General features: G+C 44.3%; 1 protein-coding gene across 1 annotated transcript in view; it reads right to left on the minus strand.

The window, feature by feature from the left end:
- Positions 1-8,321: 8,321 nt before the first annotated feature.
- The window catches only part of shisa9a (shisa family member 9a), a 47,455-nt gene continuing 37,609 nt past the window's right edge, over positions 8,322-18,167 (minus strand). Inside the window, exons 3-4 of the mRNA XM_036955544.1 lie at positions 16,064-16,192; positions 8,322-11,375 (exon numbers count right to left, since the gene is read on the minus strand). Of these exons, the coding sequence (XP_036811439.1) occupies positions 10,153-11,375; positions 16,064-16,192 (1,352 nt within the window). The 3' untranslated portion in view covers positions 8,322-10,152. The remainder of the gene's footprint in view (positions 11,376-16,063; positions 16,193-18,167) is intronic.

The raw sequence follows: 18,167 nt of genomic DNA on the forward strand, positions 1-18,167 counted from the left end.
AACAAGTTGAGAAAAGGCGAGACCAGATTGACGTTCATTTCAGAGGACAGACAATACCAGTACAGGTCTTTGTATGTCTTTAGAAATCTGGAATTATTAGAAAAAGGTGTTACTAAACAGCCTTTATTGATGTCATCCTGTCTCTGTAGCTTTTATGAAAGTCTCGGTCTGAGTGGTGTGAACAACAGCTGAACAACAGCTGGTGCACGAAATCTAAGGAAGTCTCTAGATTTTGCTCGCCTGAAGTAGAGTATCTTATGATAAACTGTAGACCACACCATTTGCCAAGAGAGTTTTCATCTATACTTTTCGTGGCTGTTTATTTGCCACCACAGACGGACGCTGGCACTAAGACCACACTCAGTCAGCTGTATAAAGAAATAAGCAAACAGGAAACCGCTCAACCAAAGGCGGCGCTCCTAGTGGCCGGGGACTTTAATGCAGGGAAACTTAAATCAGTTTTACCTCATTTCTATCAACTTGTTAAATGCGCAACCAGAGGGAAAAAAAATCGAGATCGCCTGTACTTCACACACAGAGACGCGTACAAAGCTCTCCCTCGCCCTCCATTTGGTAAATCTGACCATAATTCTATCCTCCTGATTCCTGTTTACAAGCAAAAATTAAAGCAGGAAGCATCAGTGACCCGGTCTATAAAAAAGTGGTCAGATGAGGCAGATGCTAAACTACAGGACTGCTTTGCTATCACAGACTGGAACATGTTCTGGGATTCTTCCGATTGTATTGAGGAGTATACCACATCAGTCACTTGCTTCATCAATAAGTGCATCGAGGACGTCGTCCCCACAGTGACTGTACGTACATACCCCAACCAGAAGCCATGGATTACCGGAAACATCCGCACTAAGCTAAAGGGTAGAGCTGCCGCTTTCAAGGTGTGGGACTCTATCCCGGACGCTTATAAGAAATCCCGCTATTCCCTGCGACAAACCATCAAACAGACAAAGCACCAATAAAATAAAGTGGTGATCTTAACTGACCTAAAACAGGGAATTTTTACTAGGATTAAATGTCAGGAATTGTGAAAGACTGAGTTTAAATGTATTTGGCAAAGGTGTATGTAAACTTCCGACTTCAACTGTACCTTTATTTTAAGAATGTGAAATGTCAGAATAATAGTAGAGAGAATGATTTCTTTCAGCTTTTATTTCTTTCATCACATTCCCAATGGGTCAGAAGTTTACATACACTCAATTAGTATTTGGTAGCATTGCCTTTAAATTGTTTAACTTGGGTCAAATGTTTTGGGTAGCCTTCCACGAGCTTCCCACAATAAGTTGGGTGAATTTTGACCCATTCCTCCTGACAGAGCTGGTGTAACTGACTCAGGTTTGTAGGCCTCCTTGCTTTGTAAGTATGCTTGGGGTCATTGTCCATTTGGAAGACCCATTTGCGACCAAGCTTTAACTTCCTGACTGATGTCTTGAGATGTTGCTTCAATATATCCACATAATTGTTCAGCCTCATGATGCCATCTATTTTGTGAAGTGCACCAGTCCCTCCTGCAGCAAAGCACCCCCACAGCATGATGCTGCCACCCCGTGCTTCACTGTGTACTTCGGCTCGCAAGCCTTCCCCTTTTTCCTCCAAACATCATTATGGCAAAACAGTTGTATTATTGTTTCATTAGACCAGAGGACATTTCTCCAAAAAGTACAATCTTTGTCCCCATGTGCATTTGCAAACCGTAGTCTGGCTTTCTTATGGCGGTTTTTGAGCAGTGGCTTCTTCCTTGCTGAGCGGCCTGTTGATATAGGTACTTTTGTACCTGTTTCCTCCATTATCTTCACAAGATCCTTTGCTGTTGTTATGGGATTGATTTGCACTTTTCGCACCAAAGTATGTTTCTCTCTAGGAGACAGAATGCGTCTCCTTCCTGAGCGGTATGACGGCTGTGTGGTCCCATGGTGTTTATACTTGCGTACTATTGTTTGTACAGATGAACATGGTACATTTGGAAATTGCTCCCAAGGATGAACCAGACTTGTGGAGGTCTACAATTTTTTTCTGAGGTCTCGGCTGGTTTATTTGGATTTTTCCCATCATGTCAAGCAAAGAGGCACTGAATTTGAAGGGAGGCCTTGAAATACATCCACAGGTACACCTCCAGTTGACTCAAATTATGTCAATTAGCCTATCAGAAGCTTCTAAAGCCATGACATAATTTTCTGGAATTTTCCAAGCTGTTTGAAGGCACAGTTAACTTAGTGTATGCGAACTTCTGACCCTGACACCTTGAAGTACAAGTGAAATAATCTGTCTGTAAAAAATTGTTGGAAAAGTACTTGTGTCATTCACAAAGTAGATGCTTTAACCGACTTGCCAAAACTATAGTTTGTTAACAAACTATTTGTGGAGTGGTTGAAAAACGAGTTTTAATGACTCCAACCTAAGTGTATGTAAACTTCCGACTTCAACTGTACATACTGCCTCAATTAGTCCAACTAACCAGTGCCTGTATATAGCCTAGCTACTGTTATTATTCAGTGTCTTTTTACTGTTGTTTTTTATTTCCTTACTTATCTATTGTTCACCTAATACCTATTTTTTTACTTAAAAATTGCACTGTTGATTTGGGCCTGTAAGTAAGCATTTCACTGTAAGGTCTACCTACACCTGTTGTATACGGTGCACGTGAATACGGGCAGTAAGGACCATGGGAGTGTGTCAGTGCACCTGGATACCACATGGCTCATCAGTGGGCCTCTCTCCCTGTCCTCTCTCTCAGGAAATGAGCCACTGTGAGCCAGGCTCCGACACAATTACTCCAGGTCGACTCGTGGAGGACCAAACATCAATAAAGACATGAATGAATGGCAAGAGGGAGAGAAATCCCTGTCTTCAGCGACATATTGCATAAACAGTTCAATGTTGTGTTATTTGGTGCATTGTTATGTTATTTACCTCACTGCTGTGTTATTTGGCTCGGTTGATCAGGAGGAGAAGGTAGCTTCTATGGTGGGATGAAACTCAGGTTTTATTTTTTCCTGATTGATTGGAAAACCCAGGATTGCCTCTACAGCTGTTATTTTATAGCGTCGTAGCGCTGGCAGCATGCTGTAATTAGTGCATTGGAAATCTGGCAGTCTCCTACCTGCAAAGGTGAGGACAGTATCTGTTTTCTCATGAATCGCCGGTTCATTTGAAGGTAAAAGCAATGTTTATGACCAAACAGTATGGTTTGACTGTAGCTGGCAGCAATCAGCAATTTTAATTCCAAGGACACATTAACTGACTGGCATGGACTCAGCGAGCTTGAAGAGGAGAGGAAGAGAGGAGAGACAGGGATAGTGGGAGAACCTCTTGGGGGACGATTAGGACAGAAAAACAGGACGTTAAACAGAAAAAGAAACAGGCAGAATGCAATGTTTTCAGAAGTTATGTACTCATCTTTTTATTGCCACATAAGAAAGTTGAATATAGAACACTGATAGTAATCTGTAGATGACAAATGAACATTTTTCAACATCAAATGAATTGTTGAGAAAAAAGAAAAAAAGAAGAAACTCCAGTCAATCCATAAACTAAAAAAGACAAATTCATAGCAACACTATAGTAATATATTCTCGGACAAAACTTTGCTATATTTTAATTTTTTATTTTTATATATCTATTTATAATTTAACAGTAATACAGCTACCCCATAACTGAACCTCACAAATCATAGGTCAGGACTGGCAACAGTGGGGCAGCAATGTATTCTTATAGCTACTGTTCAAACAAGAGTATGGGATAGGCTCTATAATAAAATATGCTTGACTAATAATCACTCATACTATGCAGTGTTCAGTCCAATGTATAAATATACACATATGTACACTACCGTTCAAATGTTTGGGGTCACTTAGAAATGTGTTTGTTTTTGAAAGAGAAGCACATTTTTTGTCCATTAAAATAACATCAAATTGTTCAGAAATACAGTGTCGACATTGTTAATATTGTAAATTAGTATTGTAGCTGGAAATGGCAGATTTTTTATGGAATATCTACATGGGCGTACAGAGGCCCATTATCAGCAAACATCACTCCTGTGTTCCAATGGCACGTTGTGTTAGCTAACCCAAGTTTATCATTTTAAAAGGCTAATTGATCATTAGAAAACCATTTTGCAATTATGGTAGCACAGCTGAAAACTGCTGTTCTGAATAAAGAAGAAAGACTAGTTGAGACTAGTGGAGCTTCAGCATTTGTGGGTTCGATAACAAACTCAAAATGTCCAGAAACAAATAACTTTCTTCTGAAACTCATCAGTCTATTCTTGTTCTGAGAAATGAGGGCTATTCCATGCGAGAAATTTCCAAGAAACTGAATATCTCGTACAACACTGTGTACTACTCCCTTCACAGAACAGCGCAAACTGGCCCTAACCAGAATAGAAAGAGGAGTGGGAGGTCCTGGTGCACAACTGAGCAAGAGGACAAGTACATTAGAGTGTCTAGTTTGAGAAACAGACACCTCACATGTCCCTAACTGGCAGTTTTATTAAATTGTACCCGCAAAACACCAGTCTCAACGTCAACAGTGAATAGGCGACTCCGGGATGCTGGCCTTCTAGTCAGAGTTCCTCTGTCCAGTGTCTGTGTTCATTTGCCCATCTTAATCTTTTCTTTTTATTGGCCAGTCTGAGATATGTCTTTTATTTTGCAACTCTGCCTAGAAGGCCAGCGTCCCGGAGTCACCTCTTCACTTTCAAAAACAAGGACATTTCCAAATGACCCCAAATCTTTGAGCAGTAGTGTATATAAATATCATAGAATGAGTTGAACATCAAAAACAGACTTTTATTGATTAATGCATGATTACAATTCAGATGATCTAATAAATGTAAGAATCTATTAAAGCATGTGGTTTCTATGAATTATATTTATATACTGTAGTTTATAGAAAGCACATGAATCATTCCATGGTAACTGTATCCATTGGCCCTTGATTGCAATAGAGTTCAAACCCCAGAAATATCAAACACACAGATTGTATGGGTTTGATACCCTTCCATTGATTCTGATATCAGCTAATAACTTAATGAGATACCTCCTATTGGAACAAACCCCTTAATTAAATGTAAGAGAAACTGCAGATGTTGTTTGATATCTTCCCCCTCATCATGTGTATACAGTACAATATTTAGTTTAGACAGTTTTTGATAGAAGGCAGAATGACATCAAATCAACAGGTTGGCAGAGCAGACAAAAGCATGATTCAACATTCCATAGTTTCAACGACAGGGTGGAACTGGAATTAACTGGGATTTATTCAGCTCACCTCTTCTGGGTAACCAAACAGTGTAAAATGTGTTATAGAAATCAGACCTGCAGAAGTCCTTTAATATCAGCCCATTGTATGTATTCTTTTTTAACTGCTTGATAAATACAGTTATGTTTCTCTGTCATACAGAATGGTTTAACAATAATTGCTGACATCCCCACCTGGTTTGCTTATCTGGTTAGTACAGAACGGTGGTAAAGAGTTTATAATCTGATACACTTCCAATTTCTGTTCTGAGTATAAGCCTCCGTTATGTTTTAAGCTCGATGTAACCTGTGGAACATACTCAGTACAATCAAATCATACAAAAATAACATTCACGGACAAATACATTTTTCAAAATACATTTGGTTGGGTAATCTGGTGACTATATTGCTCATTTTAATATTTTATAAGAATTTAGAGAACTTCCATTATTTTTCAGTGCTCACAACCCTGATACCTTTACTGATGCTGATTACTGTGGGAGTGTGTGTGTGTGTGTGTGTGTGTGTGTGTGTGTGTGTGTGTGTGTGTGTGTGTGTGTGTGTGTGTGTGTGTGTGTGTGTGCGTGCGTGCGTGCGTAGGTTGCAGATGTTTTCTGATTTTATATTATAAATGTCAATAATGGTAAGTAGTAATGGCAGGTATTTTAAGGTCAGGTTTAATCTCGTCTGGTTTGTTTATCTTATTGGTTGAAAAAGTCTTCAACCCCCCCTACACCGAGTTTCCAAGATTAGTTTTTATGTTGAGTTTCCAGGTGGAGTTTCTCCCTGTTACAGCAGGCAGCTGAAAGAACGCGAGAGTCTGATGTTGACGGTTTAGAGAGGTTTTTATTTTCTCCCTCTCTCTCTCTACAGATTCCCTTCAGTCACTTATTTTCTGAGATGATAGGCGCAAGATTGTAATTATATGTCATTATCTCAACTTCCTCACTTCAAAGTTGTAGGAGGAAAATCAAATGAAACCACCAAATTAAGTATGACAGAAAGAGAGAATAACGGTGTAGTGGCTTTAAACATCGTCCCAACATTCTAATGAGTCACTTCCTTTAGACACCTTTACAAGAATGGTTTCAACACGTTTTCAGGTTTCCAAGAAAATGAACAAAATCACATTTATTATCCACACAAAATATTTCCGGGTTCACACAGGTCCTCTTTGAGTGACAATCGGTACTGTACACTTTTCCCTCAATTGCTCCCTCAATCAGGGGTAGTTTATGTTAATTGGTCTCCCAATCAGGGGCAGTTTATGTTCAAGCTATAAAGAAATCCAGGGTGATTGTTGTTATTAACGAGCAACACCATACTACACAATACTAAATCATATTCAGCTAGGCAGTTAATACAAGACTTCAGCTGCATGCCTGGCAGCCCTGATTGTATCGACCACCCGACTCCTTCGATCAATTTGCTACCGTGAGGCAAGAGCAGAGCGGGGGAACGGGAGGGTCTGATTCCACTAATTAGGCCACTTGCACCATCCAGTCTTAATTTCGCTCCTTTCAGCCGAGCAGAAACAATTTTCTTTGGCAGCAGGTCAATCAGGAACTAGGCTGGGTAGGCTGGAGCTGGCTGGCTCGGCGATCTGCTAATTTCAGACACCTGGCTTTAGAGGGGAAGAAAGGATCAGATGTGATGAGGGGGAATTAGGCTCCATTCCAATATCCAGACTGGCACACTTAGAATGAGGGAATGCATTGGCATGGCCATGCATTCTAAATGGTGTGCCAGTGTGGAATGGTCTGCTAGGGACCGTCACTTTGTCGGAGTGGGCCGAATCAAGCCAGGTAAAACTATGGAAATGATAAAGCTATGATATCATAACATTACTATAAGGACAGTCATGAGAAGGCAATCATTGACAAAGTAGTAATATACTACACTAGTAATACTCCAGTTTCTCCTGCCCTCTCAGCGTCTCAGAGCTGTATGACTGCTACTTCAGAGTGAGTCCCGCTGACCAACTGTGCTCTGAATGCACTCCGAGTCTGCTGCTGGGAAGAACACAGTGTGAAGGATGACTCTTCTCTATTAAGTTATGCTGAGTGCAGAATGCTGCTCAGACAAAATATGTTCTGCTTGAGCTGCTTTGCCTCCCTGGTTTGCCTGCCTGCCTCTTCCTCTGCCTGTAACCCTACCTGCCCGCCTGCCTCCCTCCCTGCCTCTCTGCCTGCATCCCTACCTGCCTCTCTGCCTGCATCCCTACCTGCCTCTCTGCCTGCCTCCCTACCTGCCTTCCTGGTGCACTGCTCAGACAAAATATGTTTGAGTTCCTTTGCCTGCCTGGTTTGCCTCGCTCCCTGCCTGCCTCCCATCTGCCTTCCCGCTGCACTGAGAGCAGTGTGAACTTTAAGGTTGATGGTTTGGGGTTCATATTTCCAGATTTCCGCATAGCTGGATTAATTCAATTGAGTATTGTGATAATGCACATCCTGAAAACATTGATGTTATTTATCATGGTGTGTAGCTACAGTGTAGCACAGTGTAGCACATGGGGATGTGTGAGACTTACTCCTAATCCTGAAGTGTCTCTACATGCGCCAGCGAATAGCTAGCTTTTCACGTGGAGCTGACGTGTAAATCGCTTCTAAGAGGATGGTCAGGTGTGAGGAGGATGGTCAGCCAGGCAGAGGTCCTGAGTTTGCGCCAGGTATGGGCCAACTTGGGAGGAAGTGGTACTGGCTAAGCAAGCAGCGTGACATCCTTTACAGTGGTGCCTAATGACTCGGATGTACAGTTACGCTGGGGTCGCAGTTGAGTAAGTTTGGTGGTGAATGTAGCACATGGAGACGTGTGAAACTTACTCCTCAGCCTGAAGTCTCCCCACTTTCACCAGTGTATAGCTAGCTTTTCGAGTGGCGCTGACTGGTAAGACGCTTCAGGAGCGTGGTCACGTGTCCTAGCAAGGCAGAGTTTGCACTAGGAATTGTTTATTTTTTTGATTTAACTAGGCAAGTCAGTTAAGAACAAATTCTTATTTTACAATGACGGCCTACCCCGGCCAAACCCTCCCCTAACCCAGACGACACTGGGCCAATTGTGGGACTCCCGATCACAGCCAGTTGTGATACAGCCCGGGATCGAACCAGGGTCTGTAATGACACCTTTAGCACTGAGATGCAGTGCCTTAGACCTCTGCGCCACTCGGGAGGCAAAATGGTATGGGCCGAATCGGGAGGAAGTGGCACTCGATAAACAAGCAGTGTGACGTCCTTTACATGAGCAAAGAAAATAAAGAAAATAAACAAATGAGGGGTTTGTTTGCAATCAGAAACACATGGGGGATGTTTACAGTCAGAAACACATGGGGGATGTTTACAGTCAGAAACACATGGGGGATGTTTACAGTCAGAAACACATGGGGGATGTTTACAGTCAGAAACACATGGGATATGTTTACAACCAGAAATACATGGGGGATGTTTGCAGTCAGAAACACATGGGATATGTTTACAGTCAGAAACACATGGGGGATGTTTACAATCAGAAACACATGGGATATGTTTACAGTCAGAAACACATGGGGGATGTTTACAATCAGAAGCACATGGGGGATGTTTACAATCAGAAGCACATGGGATGTTTACAATAAGTACATGAATGCAGTATGCTTTCTATAGGCTGAAATGGGACTATAAATTCAGCTTGTATAGATTTGACTGTTCGATTTGCTTGAAGAGGTTTTGTCTTCTACTTTTAGACCATTATATATTTGGATGCCCTAGCAACAGTATTTTCCACAAACGCCAGAGTGAAGAGGTGGTCAAAGGTCAAGAGGACACAGTCATACAAAAATACAAACAGAAATACAAATGTTGGTACATTATATAAATCACAATACTGTGTCGCAATAATACAGGTGAGGGATATCTCTCAATCTGGTTTCATAGTTCTTATCAAGGTACTCGCCATACACTGTAGAACAGAACCGATTCAGAACCACTTTCTCTCTCTTTACCTTGTCTTCACCTGAAGGTTGCCTTTTCTCAGAGGGATAGAGAGAATGAAAGAGAGAGAAAAAGGGGAATATAAAAGCTTGCTGGTATCACTACAGATGGCCATGGTCTGTAGTCACATCTTTAAATATTGGATCACAGATTCTCTCTGATTCTATGTGTGAACAGCATTGGGACTGATGAGTCTTTCAGGAGTACAGTACTATCCTCTAGATGATGCTTCAGCCTCCTTGCCTTCGGGTCAGCTGTGATCAAGTACTCTACATCAAATATACAGGACAACAGCCTCCATTCTCTGTGTTGATGACCAAGAGACTTCTCAAGGCTACAAGCACAGAACAAAGCCCATAATGTTCGTAGCCATATCCCATAACCCTAAAACTGTGGCTGATTCAATGGCTTTGTAGGAGAGAGCCTCTTTAATGACTGTCTTTTCCTTTCCCCACAGTTTGTTATTTCCCTGCTCAATTTTTTTGCCCCAGCCATTGTGGTGTCCATAGATCTCATATTGCTTGTCAGATTTGGTAATGCAATCCATGGCAATCTCATGTTTCCTTTTGCTGTTGCTGGGTTCACGTTTCACTGTCATTGGTCGATAATGTTGTCATTACACAGGAGATATTATAACACACACAATGAATTTGATACTTCTGTTGGACGTTGCCATGGTTATACAATCCCGCCCACGTTGCCCTCTGACTGAGGATCTGTGTAGGATTGACTGACAGTCACATGTGCAGTTACACACTCATACTGGACGGCACACGCAAGCACACTGCCACACCACCAGGGTGCACTGTTCTGGCCCCCGCTCCCAGAAAGACACAAAACAACCTGGGCCTTACACACCACCATCTCTGTCCTCTCCCTCTTTGTCTACTGGGTGACTCTGCTTTGGGCAACCTTCGTCCCCTTCTCCCACTCTCTCACACAGTTACCTCCGTCTTACTGTTGGTCACAAAGTAAGGCTGAGTGGGCAGGAAGTGCTGACTGTGGCTCTGGGAGCGGGACTGACTGTGCAGCTTGTTGATCTGCTCCACCGTACACTGGGGCCTCTTGGAGCCGTAACCCTTCCTCCTGCCTACCGTCTCAGTCCCGTCCCAGCCCTTCAGACCCACCCCTCCCCCCATCCCCCTGGGGGCTGCGATGGTGTTGGAGCTGTAGGCCAGTGGGTGGTGTTGTTGCTCTTGATGTTGGTGGTGGTGTTGTTGTTGGTGGTGAGGCCCGGGAACCGTCCCGGTGTGGCGGTGAGGCCCCGGGAAAGTCCCTGTTCTAGTCATGCTGGACATAGTCATGGCTCCTGAACCTTTATTACTGAATCTGTCGCCGCCACAGCCACTGCTGCTGAGTCTTTGGGGCTTCTGTGCGTTCTGCTTGGGCGCGGCTGGCATGGTGGAGCCCTGGTGGGAGCTGGATAGAATGGGCAAGCTGCTGGGCATCTCTGTGATGTAGGTGGCCACGGGCTCTGGGCCCAGGGAGCCCAGGGGGCTGATGGGATTCATGGGATTGTGGGCTATGGGGATGTTGTGGGCCATGGGGATGTTGTGGGCCATGGGGTTGTTGTGGGCCATGGGGTTGTTGTGGGCCATGGGGTTGTTGTGGGCCATGGGGTTGTTGTGGGCCATGGGGTTGGTGTGAGCCATGGGGTTGTTGTGGGCCATGGGGTTGGTGTGAGCCATGGGGTTGTTGTGGGCCATGGGGTTGGTGTGAGCCATGGGGTTGTTGTGGGCCATGGGGTTGGTGTGAGCCATGGGGTTGTTGTGGGTCATGGGGTTGGTGTGAGCCATGGGGTTGTTGTGGGCCATGGGGTTGGTGTGAGCCATGGGGTTGTTGTGGGCCATGGGGTTGTTGTGGGCCATGGGGTTGTTGTGGGCCATGGGGTTGTTGTGGGCCATGGGGTTGTTGTGAGACATGGGGTTGTTGTGAGACATGGGCTTGATGTGGGCCGTGGGGTTGATGTGGGCCATGGGGTTGTTCATTGGATTGTGGGTCATGGTGGGGTTATTAATTGGGTTGTGGGAAATAGGGTTGTTGGTCATGGCGTTCATAGGTCGCATGGTGTTCATGTGTTGGAGGGGGAGGCCGCCTTCAGATGGCAGTTCCACCATCAGACGCCGCTTGTTGTAGAAGTCGCCGTTAGCCTTGGCCGCTGCATGGAGATAGAGGCAGATGCACATGTTTAAGATGTTTTGTAGTTCATAACACTACAGTAATACTGCCCTATAGCACCTTTAGTAGCCTATGCTCCCAAAAGTAATCTCTGGCTGTGCACTTACCTTTACCTTTAACTCTAGGTCTTTCCCCTACTGTAATACCGTACCAAAACAAACATGGAGCATTGTTCAGATCATAAGGAATCCACATACTTCAGCCATGCCGTTCAAGGTACATTCATCACATTCCAAACTTTATTACCAATGTTAGTTCCTTTATCGAGCACTGAGTCTGAAATAAAACATGTTTTCTACTTCACCCTGTTGGAGGAGAAACTTGCTCAGAAGGAATTATATTTCGCTCAAACTTTCCAACGGCCCAGGAATCACCCAAGACAGCCTCCAACCATCAAATTAACGCAGACCGCTTGGTTGAAACCCTATGATATAATACAGACACAGGCTACTACTTCTACACATGTAATGTAAATACCGTAAATGAGGAGAATTTAAATTGGACTCTGCTGATCAATTGATATGAGGACACTTCTAGGCAAGTGAACGTTGTCTAGGCTATAGCATTCTCTGCCTCATATGCTTCCTGTCTCCCGAGACCTGTGCCCTCCAGCTAGCCTACATCAATCAATTTTTTCACGTTAAATTGACCTCATTTATTTCTCTGTCGTTCATGTCGGCAATCTGTAATCGCTCTTATCACTGAGAAATGTGTCCTTTTTACTGGGTGATTCACATTCCCCGGTTCACTCATTAATCTTTAACCTTAGCTGTTGAGCAATGAGCATCCTAGTGTGACTCTTAGGTTAAGGTGGATGGCCTTTCGCTTTTCACATCCTTGAAGATAAAGTTAACATACTAGGGGAGTTTGACTTCCCGCTGCAACTATGCATCTAGTTTATCGCTCTGCTCTCCTTCCAGTGCAGGAAAACGAGCCAGGAGGGCATGTCGAGGCACTGTGAACGGTGAGCTCGCCTCCCGTCTGCCTGTCTGCCTGGCTGCAAGAAAACCGCCTGCCTGGCTGCAAGAAAACTCAGTCAGGCTACACATAAATCAATCTAGCAACAGTCAGCTCAACGGCACACACACATTCACAGGGAAACGTGATGAGAAACAGAATAACTACAGACAGACAGAGTAAGTTCCACCGTCACAAAAGGCCACAGACACACAAAAACAATTCAAATATGGATGCTTGGCGTCGGGACTGTAGGGACTAAATTATGTGTCAACTCCAATTAGGCTACAATAGTATCTGAGAAATGCCAGAGATAGCCTAACTGTTGGTCTCTATGGTATTGGGGTGGTGGAGTAGTGAGACACAAATGCATTTGCAATGCCATACATAGTAATTGGCCATTTGCTCCAGTGAAAGATAGAGATATCCAAACCGTCTTCAGGGTTACGTTTTGGGTACCCTTTTATTAGTCCGTCTCTCCATGTCTGGGTTTAAAATCCAATAGCGTGACCTTATAGATTCGCTTGGGGACAGTACAGATAGATATTGATTTGCAGAATTGTGGCTTATCAGCTCTCAGCCTAAGGATTCTGTAGCTTCCGTTGGGAATGTGACAGAAAGGCAATTAAAGAAAAAAGGGGAAAACAACACTGTGGTTTCAAACTAGAGTGTTTCTTTCCTTTAGGCCACTTGTGATGAGTGGAATAAGGGCAGAGCAATATGGAGGAGAGAAGAAAAAGTGCTCAGTTAAAGTTTCGCAATAACACAGCTCAAATGAAGACACCATTTATTGTCTGTCTCTGTGCCTCTCTCTTTCTCTCTCTCTTTCTGTCCCTCTCGGCTGCCCTCGTTATTGTGCGTCTCCACGTGCATATCATCGGTTCATGACTCCAGGTGATGGAGATGGTCTCTTGGGACTGTGCGTCCATTCCTTTCTAAAGCAGATTAAAAAAGCTCCCGTGCCATCTCATTGGAGAGCGGCTCTAGAATGAGAAGCTATCAGTTAGGCTGTAGTCAAGGCTCTGAATACTGGGGGTGGGAGACCCTCTATTACAGACATTAAATCAGATAGAGTCCTGGGGAGCGGAAAGGTGAAGATGAGAAAAGGAGAATCAAATTGAGATTAGGCTTGGAGGTAGAGGGAGAGGAGCAGGGGAAAGAGGGGGGGAAAGGATGATGAGGGGGAGAAGGGAGAGGAGGGGGAGGAGGAGGGGGAGGAGGAGGAAGAAGGGGAGTAAAGAGGAGGAGGAGAAAGAAGCAAATATAGGTGTCTCTAAAAAAGTTGCTGGTATTGTGGACCTCCTCCAGTATGCAGATAGCCTCATGAATACCAAGCTACCAAGCTCACTTTATTAGTCAAACATCGGAGATATGGGCCATATCAGTCAACATTTCCCATTCTTAATTGTCTCAGATTGAATTGCTAATGGTTATATAAACTGTGTGGCATAAACAGAAAACAGAAAAACACTTCATCTTCTCTACTCCCTCTGAATGCCCCAGCATAATGGAGTGCCTTTGTGTGAACAATCACAACAATCTGTTCAAAATGAGTCAGGGACGGAATGGTAAAGTGATGGATTGGGAATTGCGTTTCAAATTAAGAGCTTTACTCCTACATTTAACATCTCAATGAGATGTGGGTATTTTGCATTCCCGTGACGTTGTGTTTTCCAGAGGTAGTGACTATGATTATACAGTACTCAGAGCCAGATGGATCCTAGCATTTTGTTTCTGGGGGAGCTGCCTTTAGCATACCAAAGAAGAAGACTCAGCACGACTTCTACTCAAATAAATTGTTGTTCGCTTGGCTCGTATGTATTATGGTATTGAAATTGAAAAGTGGTTTAGGCTCTATTCAAATCAAATATGCCGTCAGTGAATGGAATGTACAGAATGTCAATCACCAAACAAGTTGATTCTGTTTGTGACTGTGAGACTTTTATATTAGACACCCACCGGTCTTTAACTCCAGCCAAAGTGGGCAATACACAGAAACCTTTTATGAAATGTAGTGTCCAGTTGTGGCCAAACATTTTGAGAATGACACAGATATTAATTTCCACAAAGTCTGCTGCCTCAGTGTCTTTAGATATTTTTGTCAGATGTTAGTATGGAATACTTAAGTATAATTACAAGCATTTCATAAGTGTCAAAGGCTTTTATTGACAATTACATGAAGTTGATGCAAAGAGTCAACATTTGCAGTTTTGACCCTTCTTTTTCAAGACCTCTGCAATCCGCCCTGGCATGCTGTCAATTAACTCCTGGTCCACATTCTGACTGATGGCAGCACATTCTTGCATAATCCATGCTTGGATTTTGTCAGAATTTGTGTGTTTATGTTTGTCCACCCGCCTCTTGAGGATTGACCACAAGTCGTCAATGGGATTAAGGTCTGGGGAGTTTCCTGCCCATGGACCCCAAATATTGATGTTTTGTTCCCCGAGCCACTTAGTTATCACATTTGCCTTATGGCAAGGTGCTCCATCATGCTGGAAAAGGCATTGATCGTCACCAAACTGTTCCTGGATGGTTGGGAGAAGTTGCTCTCGGAGGATGTGTTGGTACCATTCTTTAGTCATGGCTGTGTTCTTAGGCAAAATTGTGAGTGAGCCCACTCCCTTGGCTGAGAAGCAACCCCACACATGAATGGTCTCAGGATGCTTTACTGTTGGCATGACACAGGACTGATGGTAGCGCTCACCTTGTCTTCTCCGGACAAGCTTTTTTCCGGATGCCCCAAACAATCGGAAAGGGGATTAATCACAGAAAATGACTTTACCCCAGCCCTCAGCAGTCCAATCCCTGTACCTTTTGCAGAATATCAGTCTGTCCCTGATGTTTTTCCTGGAGAGAAGTGGCTTCTTTGCTGCCCTTCTTGACACCAGGCCATCCTCCAAAAGTCTTCGCCTCACTGTGCATGCAGATGCACTCACACCTGCCTGCTGCCATTCCTGTGCAAGCTCTGTACTGGTGGTGCCCCGATCCCGCAGCTGAATCAACTTAAGGAGACGGTCCTGGCGCTTGCTGGACTTTCTTGGGCACCCTGAAGCCTTCTTCACAACAATTGAACTGCTCTCCTTGAAGTTCTTGATGATCCGATAAATGGTTGATTTAGGTGCAATCTTACTGGCAGCAATATCCTTGCCTGTGAAGCCCTTTTTGTGCAAAGCAATGATGACGGCACATGTTTCCTTACAGGTAAGCATGGTTGACAGAGGAAGAACAATGATTCCAAGCACCACCCTCCTTTTGAAGCTTCCAGTCTGTTATTCGAACTCAATCAGCATGACAGAGTGATCTCCAGCCTTGTCCTCGTCAACACTCACACCTGTGTTAACATGATGTCAGCTGGTCCTTTTGTGGCAGGGCTGAAATGCGGTGGAAATGTTTTTTGGGGATTCAGTTCATTTACATGGCAAAGTGGGACTTGAATTAATTGTAATTCCTCTGATCACTCTTCATAACATTCTGGAGTACATGCAAATTGTCATCAAACAAACTGAGGCAGCAGACTTTGTGAAGATTATTCTCAAAACTTTTGGCCACGACTGTATGCATAATGGTATACACTACTTAGTCGCTGGGCCGTTCTGGCTCGAACAAGGTTTACTCGTCCTCGGCTTACTTACTTAGTCGAACCCAGGCCTCTACAGACACAGACAGCGTCAACAAAGCAGGACAAAGCAGATAGGAGCAGACACTCACCAACGAGCTTGAGTGAGGCATACTTGTTGAGTTCCTTCCCAGGTTGTTGCTGTTCATAGACATGAGCCAGCTGGTTCAGAGCAGGGTAGGGGTGTGGCTGGCCCACGGTGTTGTTAATCTGACCTCCCTCTGAAGAGACAAGACACAAAATGGAGTAATGTTAGAGGGCTTTGGTACCAACATAGTCTCATTACAATAAGTCAAGATAGTGACATTTAACCATTGTAGTTATATGTCAATGACACACAAATATTAGGTATGTCACTTGTGGGGTCATATAACACATCAATGAACAGCTGTTCTCACTTTACAATACACATGCCTTGTCCCGGTATCGGCCCACCATGGGCTGAAATAATGAACCATTGGTAATTTTGATGTTTTTGTTGGGTAAGTACATGACAGGTCTGGTAGTGTCTTTTTTCTCGTGATAATGACAGTAAAAAAAGAGCAAGCTCTCATTTAGAACCATCCTCCTACTGTAATGGAGATGAACGTTAATTGCCATCTTACTCAAGGTAAAGTGATACTTTATAAGAGACTACAGCCCTTGAAAGCCGGATTAAGAGAGGGAGAGGGAGAAGGAGTGGAGAGCGAGCGAGAGAGAGAGAGAACGAGAGTGTGAGAGAGAGAGAGAGTGAGAAAGAGCGTGAGCGAGAGAGAGAGAGAGAGCGAGAGAGAGCGTGAGAGAGAGCGTAAGAGGGAGAGAGAGCGAGAGAGGGAGAGAGAGCGAGAGAGAGAGAGAGAGCGAGAGAGAGAGCGTGAGAGAGAGAGAGAGTGAGAAAGAGCGTGAGCGAGAGAGCGAGCGAGAGAGAGAGCGTGAGAGAGAGCGTGAGAGGGAGAGAGAGCGAGAGAGAGAGCGAGAGAGAGAGCGCAGGAGAAGGAGTGGAAGAGAGAGAGAGAGATACAGTACATAGAGAGAGCAGAGCAAGAGGGAAAAAATAAAAGAAGGGGAGAGGGCCGATAGAGAGCAAATACAGACAGAAAGAGTGAATGAGACAGAGAGTAGAAAAGAAAGAGCTTTGTATGTCTGATCGGAGGATTTACCCAGTCCTCATATTAATATTCCCAACCGACTCCGAGTAGCTTCGTCTAGCTTAAGTCTCAGAATCAAACAGAGAGCCCTACAGAGAGCTAAACGCTGCGCCGCCCAAGAGAGAGGAGAGAGCGACAGGGGTCTTATTTACTTACGGCAGCGGCGACATCACCCTTTTGTCTCCCACCCGTGACATAGAGACAGACAGAGGAAGGGGAGCCATGTCAGCAACAAGCGCCTATTGATTCAGACAGTTGTTTCCCTCTGTTTCATCTCTTTGGGCTGTCAGAGTGGCGGAACAATCAAAGCACCTGTAACCTCCACGTCACACCTGTCAGACAGGCAGCTAAAGCTGTGACTAATTCATCATCTACCCTTGATGCAGTGTCTGTGACAGAGAGGGAAAGAGCGAGAGAAAGAGAGAGAGGGAGAGGGAGAGGGAGAGGGAGAGGGAGAGGGAGAGGGAGAGGGAGAATGACTGATTGCAGTCACACCGTAACTTCAAGCCCACTCACACACACTTCAGCAGAACCCCTCATAGTCAGAGGTTAAATCAGGATGAATGCTGTGAGAGTAGTAAACGCTTTTTATACCTCAATGTAAACAGCAATATTTTCAATTTCCACAGTGTACCACCGTATAGAATGGCTCAATGGTTGCTTCTGATCTGGCTCTAATCTACACACAACAGAGAACACAGGAGACTAACATTTACATTTTAGTCACATGAACGTACACACACACACACACACACACACACACACACACACACACACACACACACACACACACACACACACACACACACACACACACACACACACACACACACACACACACACACACACACACACACACACACACACACAGTAAGTCTGTGACCTTGCAGTACCGTCCCGCCTCGACACACATGTAGTCAGTAAGCATCTCAATCTCATCCACTGTGTATCCAAACCCCCATCTGAGTGACAGATGTTAGCCTGTCCATCAGCATGACGAGTCGGCCCAGTTAGAAGGCTGAGTTCAAGGGGAGTACAGTAACAGCACAACACATTCACATGGTCTATA

The sequence above is a fragment of the Oncorhynchus mykiss genome, chromosome 20, assembly GCF_013265735.2.
Source record: "Oncorhynchus mykiss isolate Arlee chromosome 20, USDA_OmykA_1.1, whole genome shotgun sequence".
Classification (NCBI taxonomy): domain Eukaryota; kingdom Metazoa; phylum Chordata; class Actinopteri; order Salmoniformes; family Salmonidae; genus Oncorhynchus; species Oncorhynchus mykiss.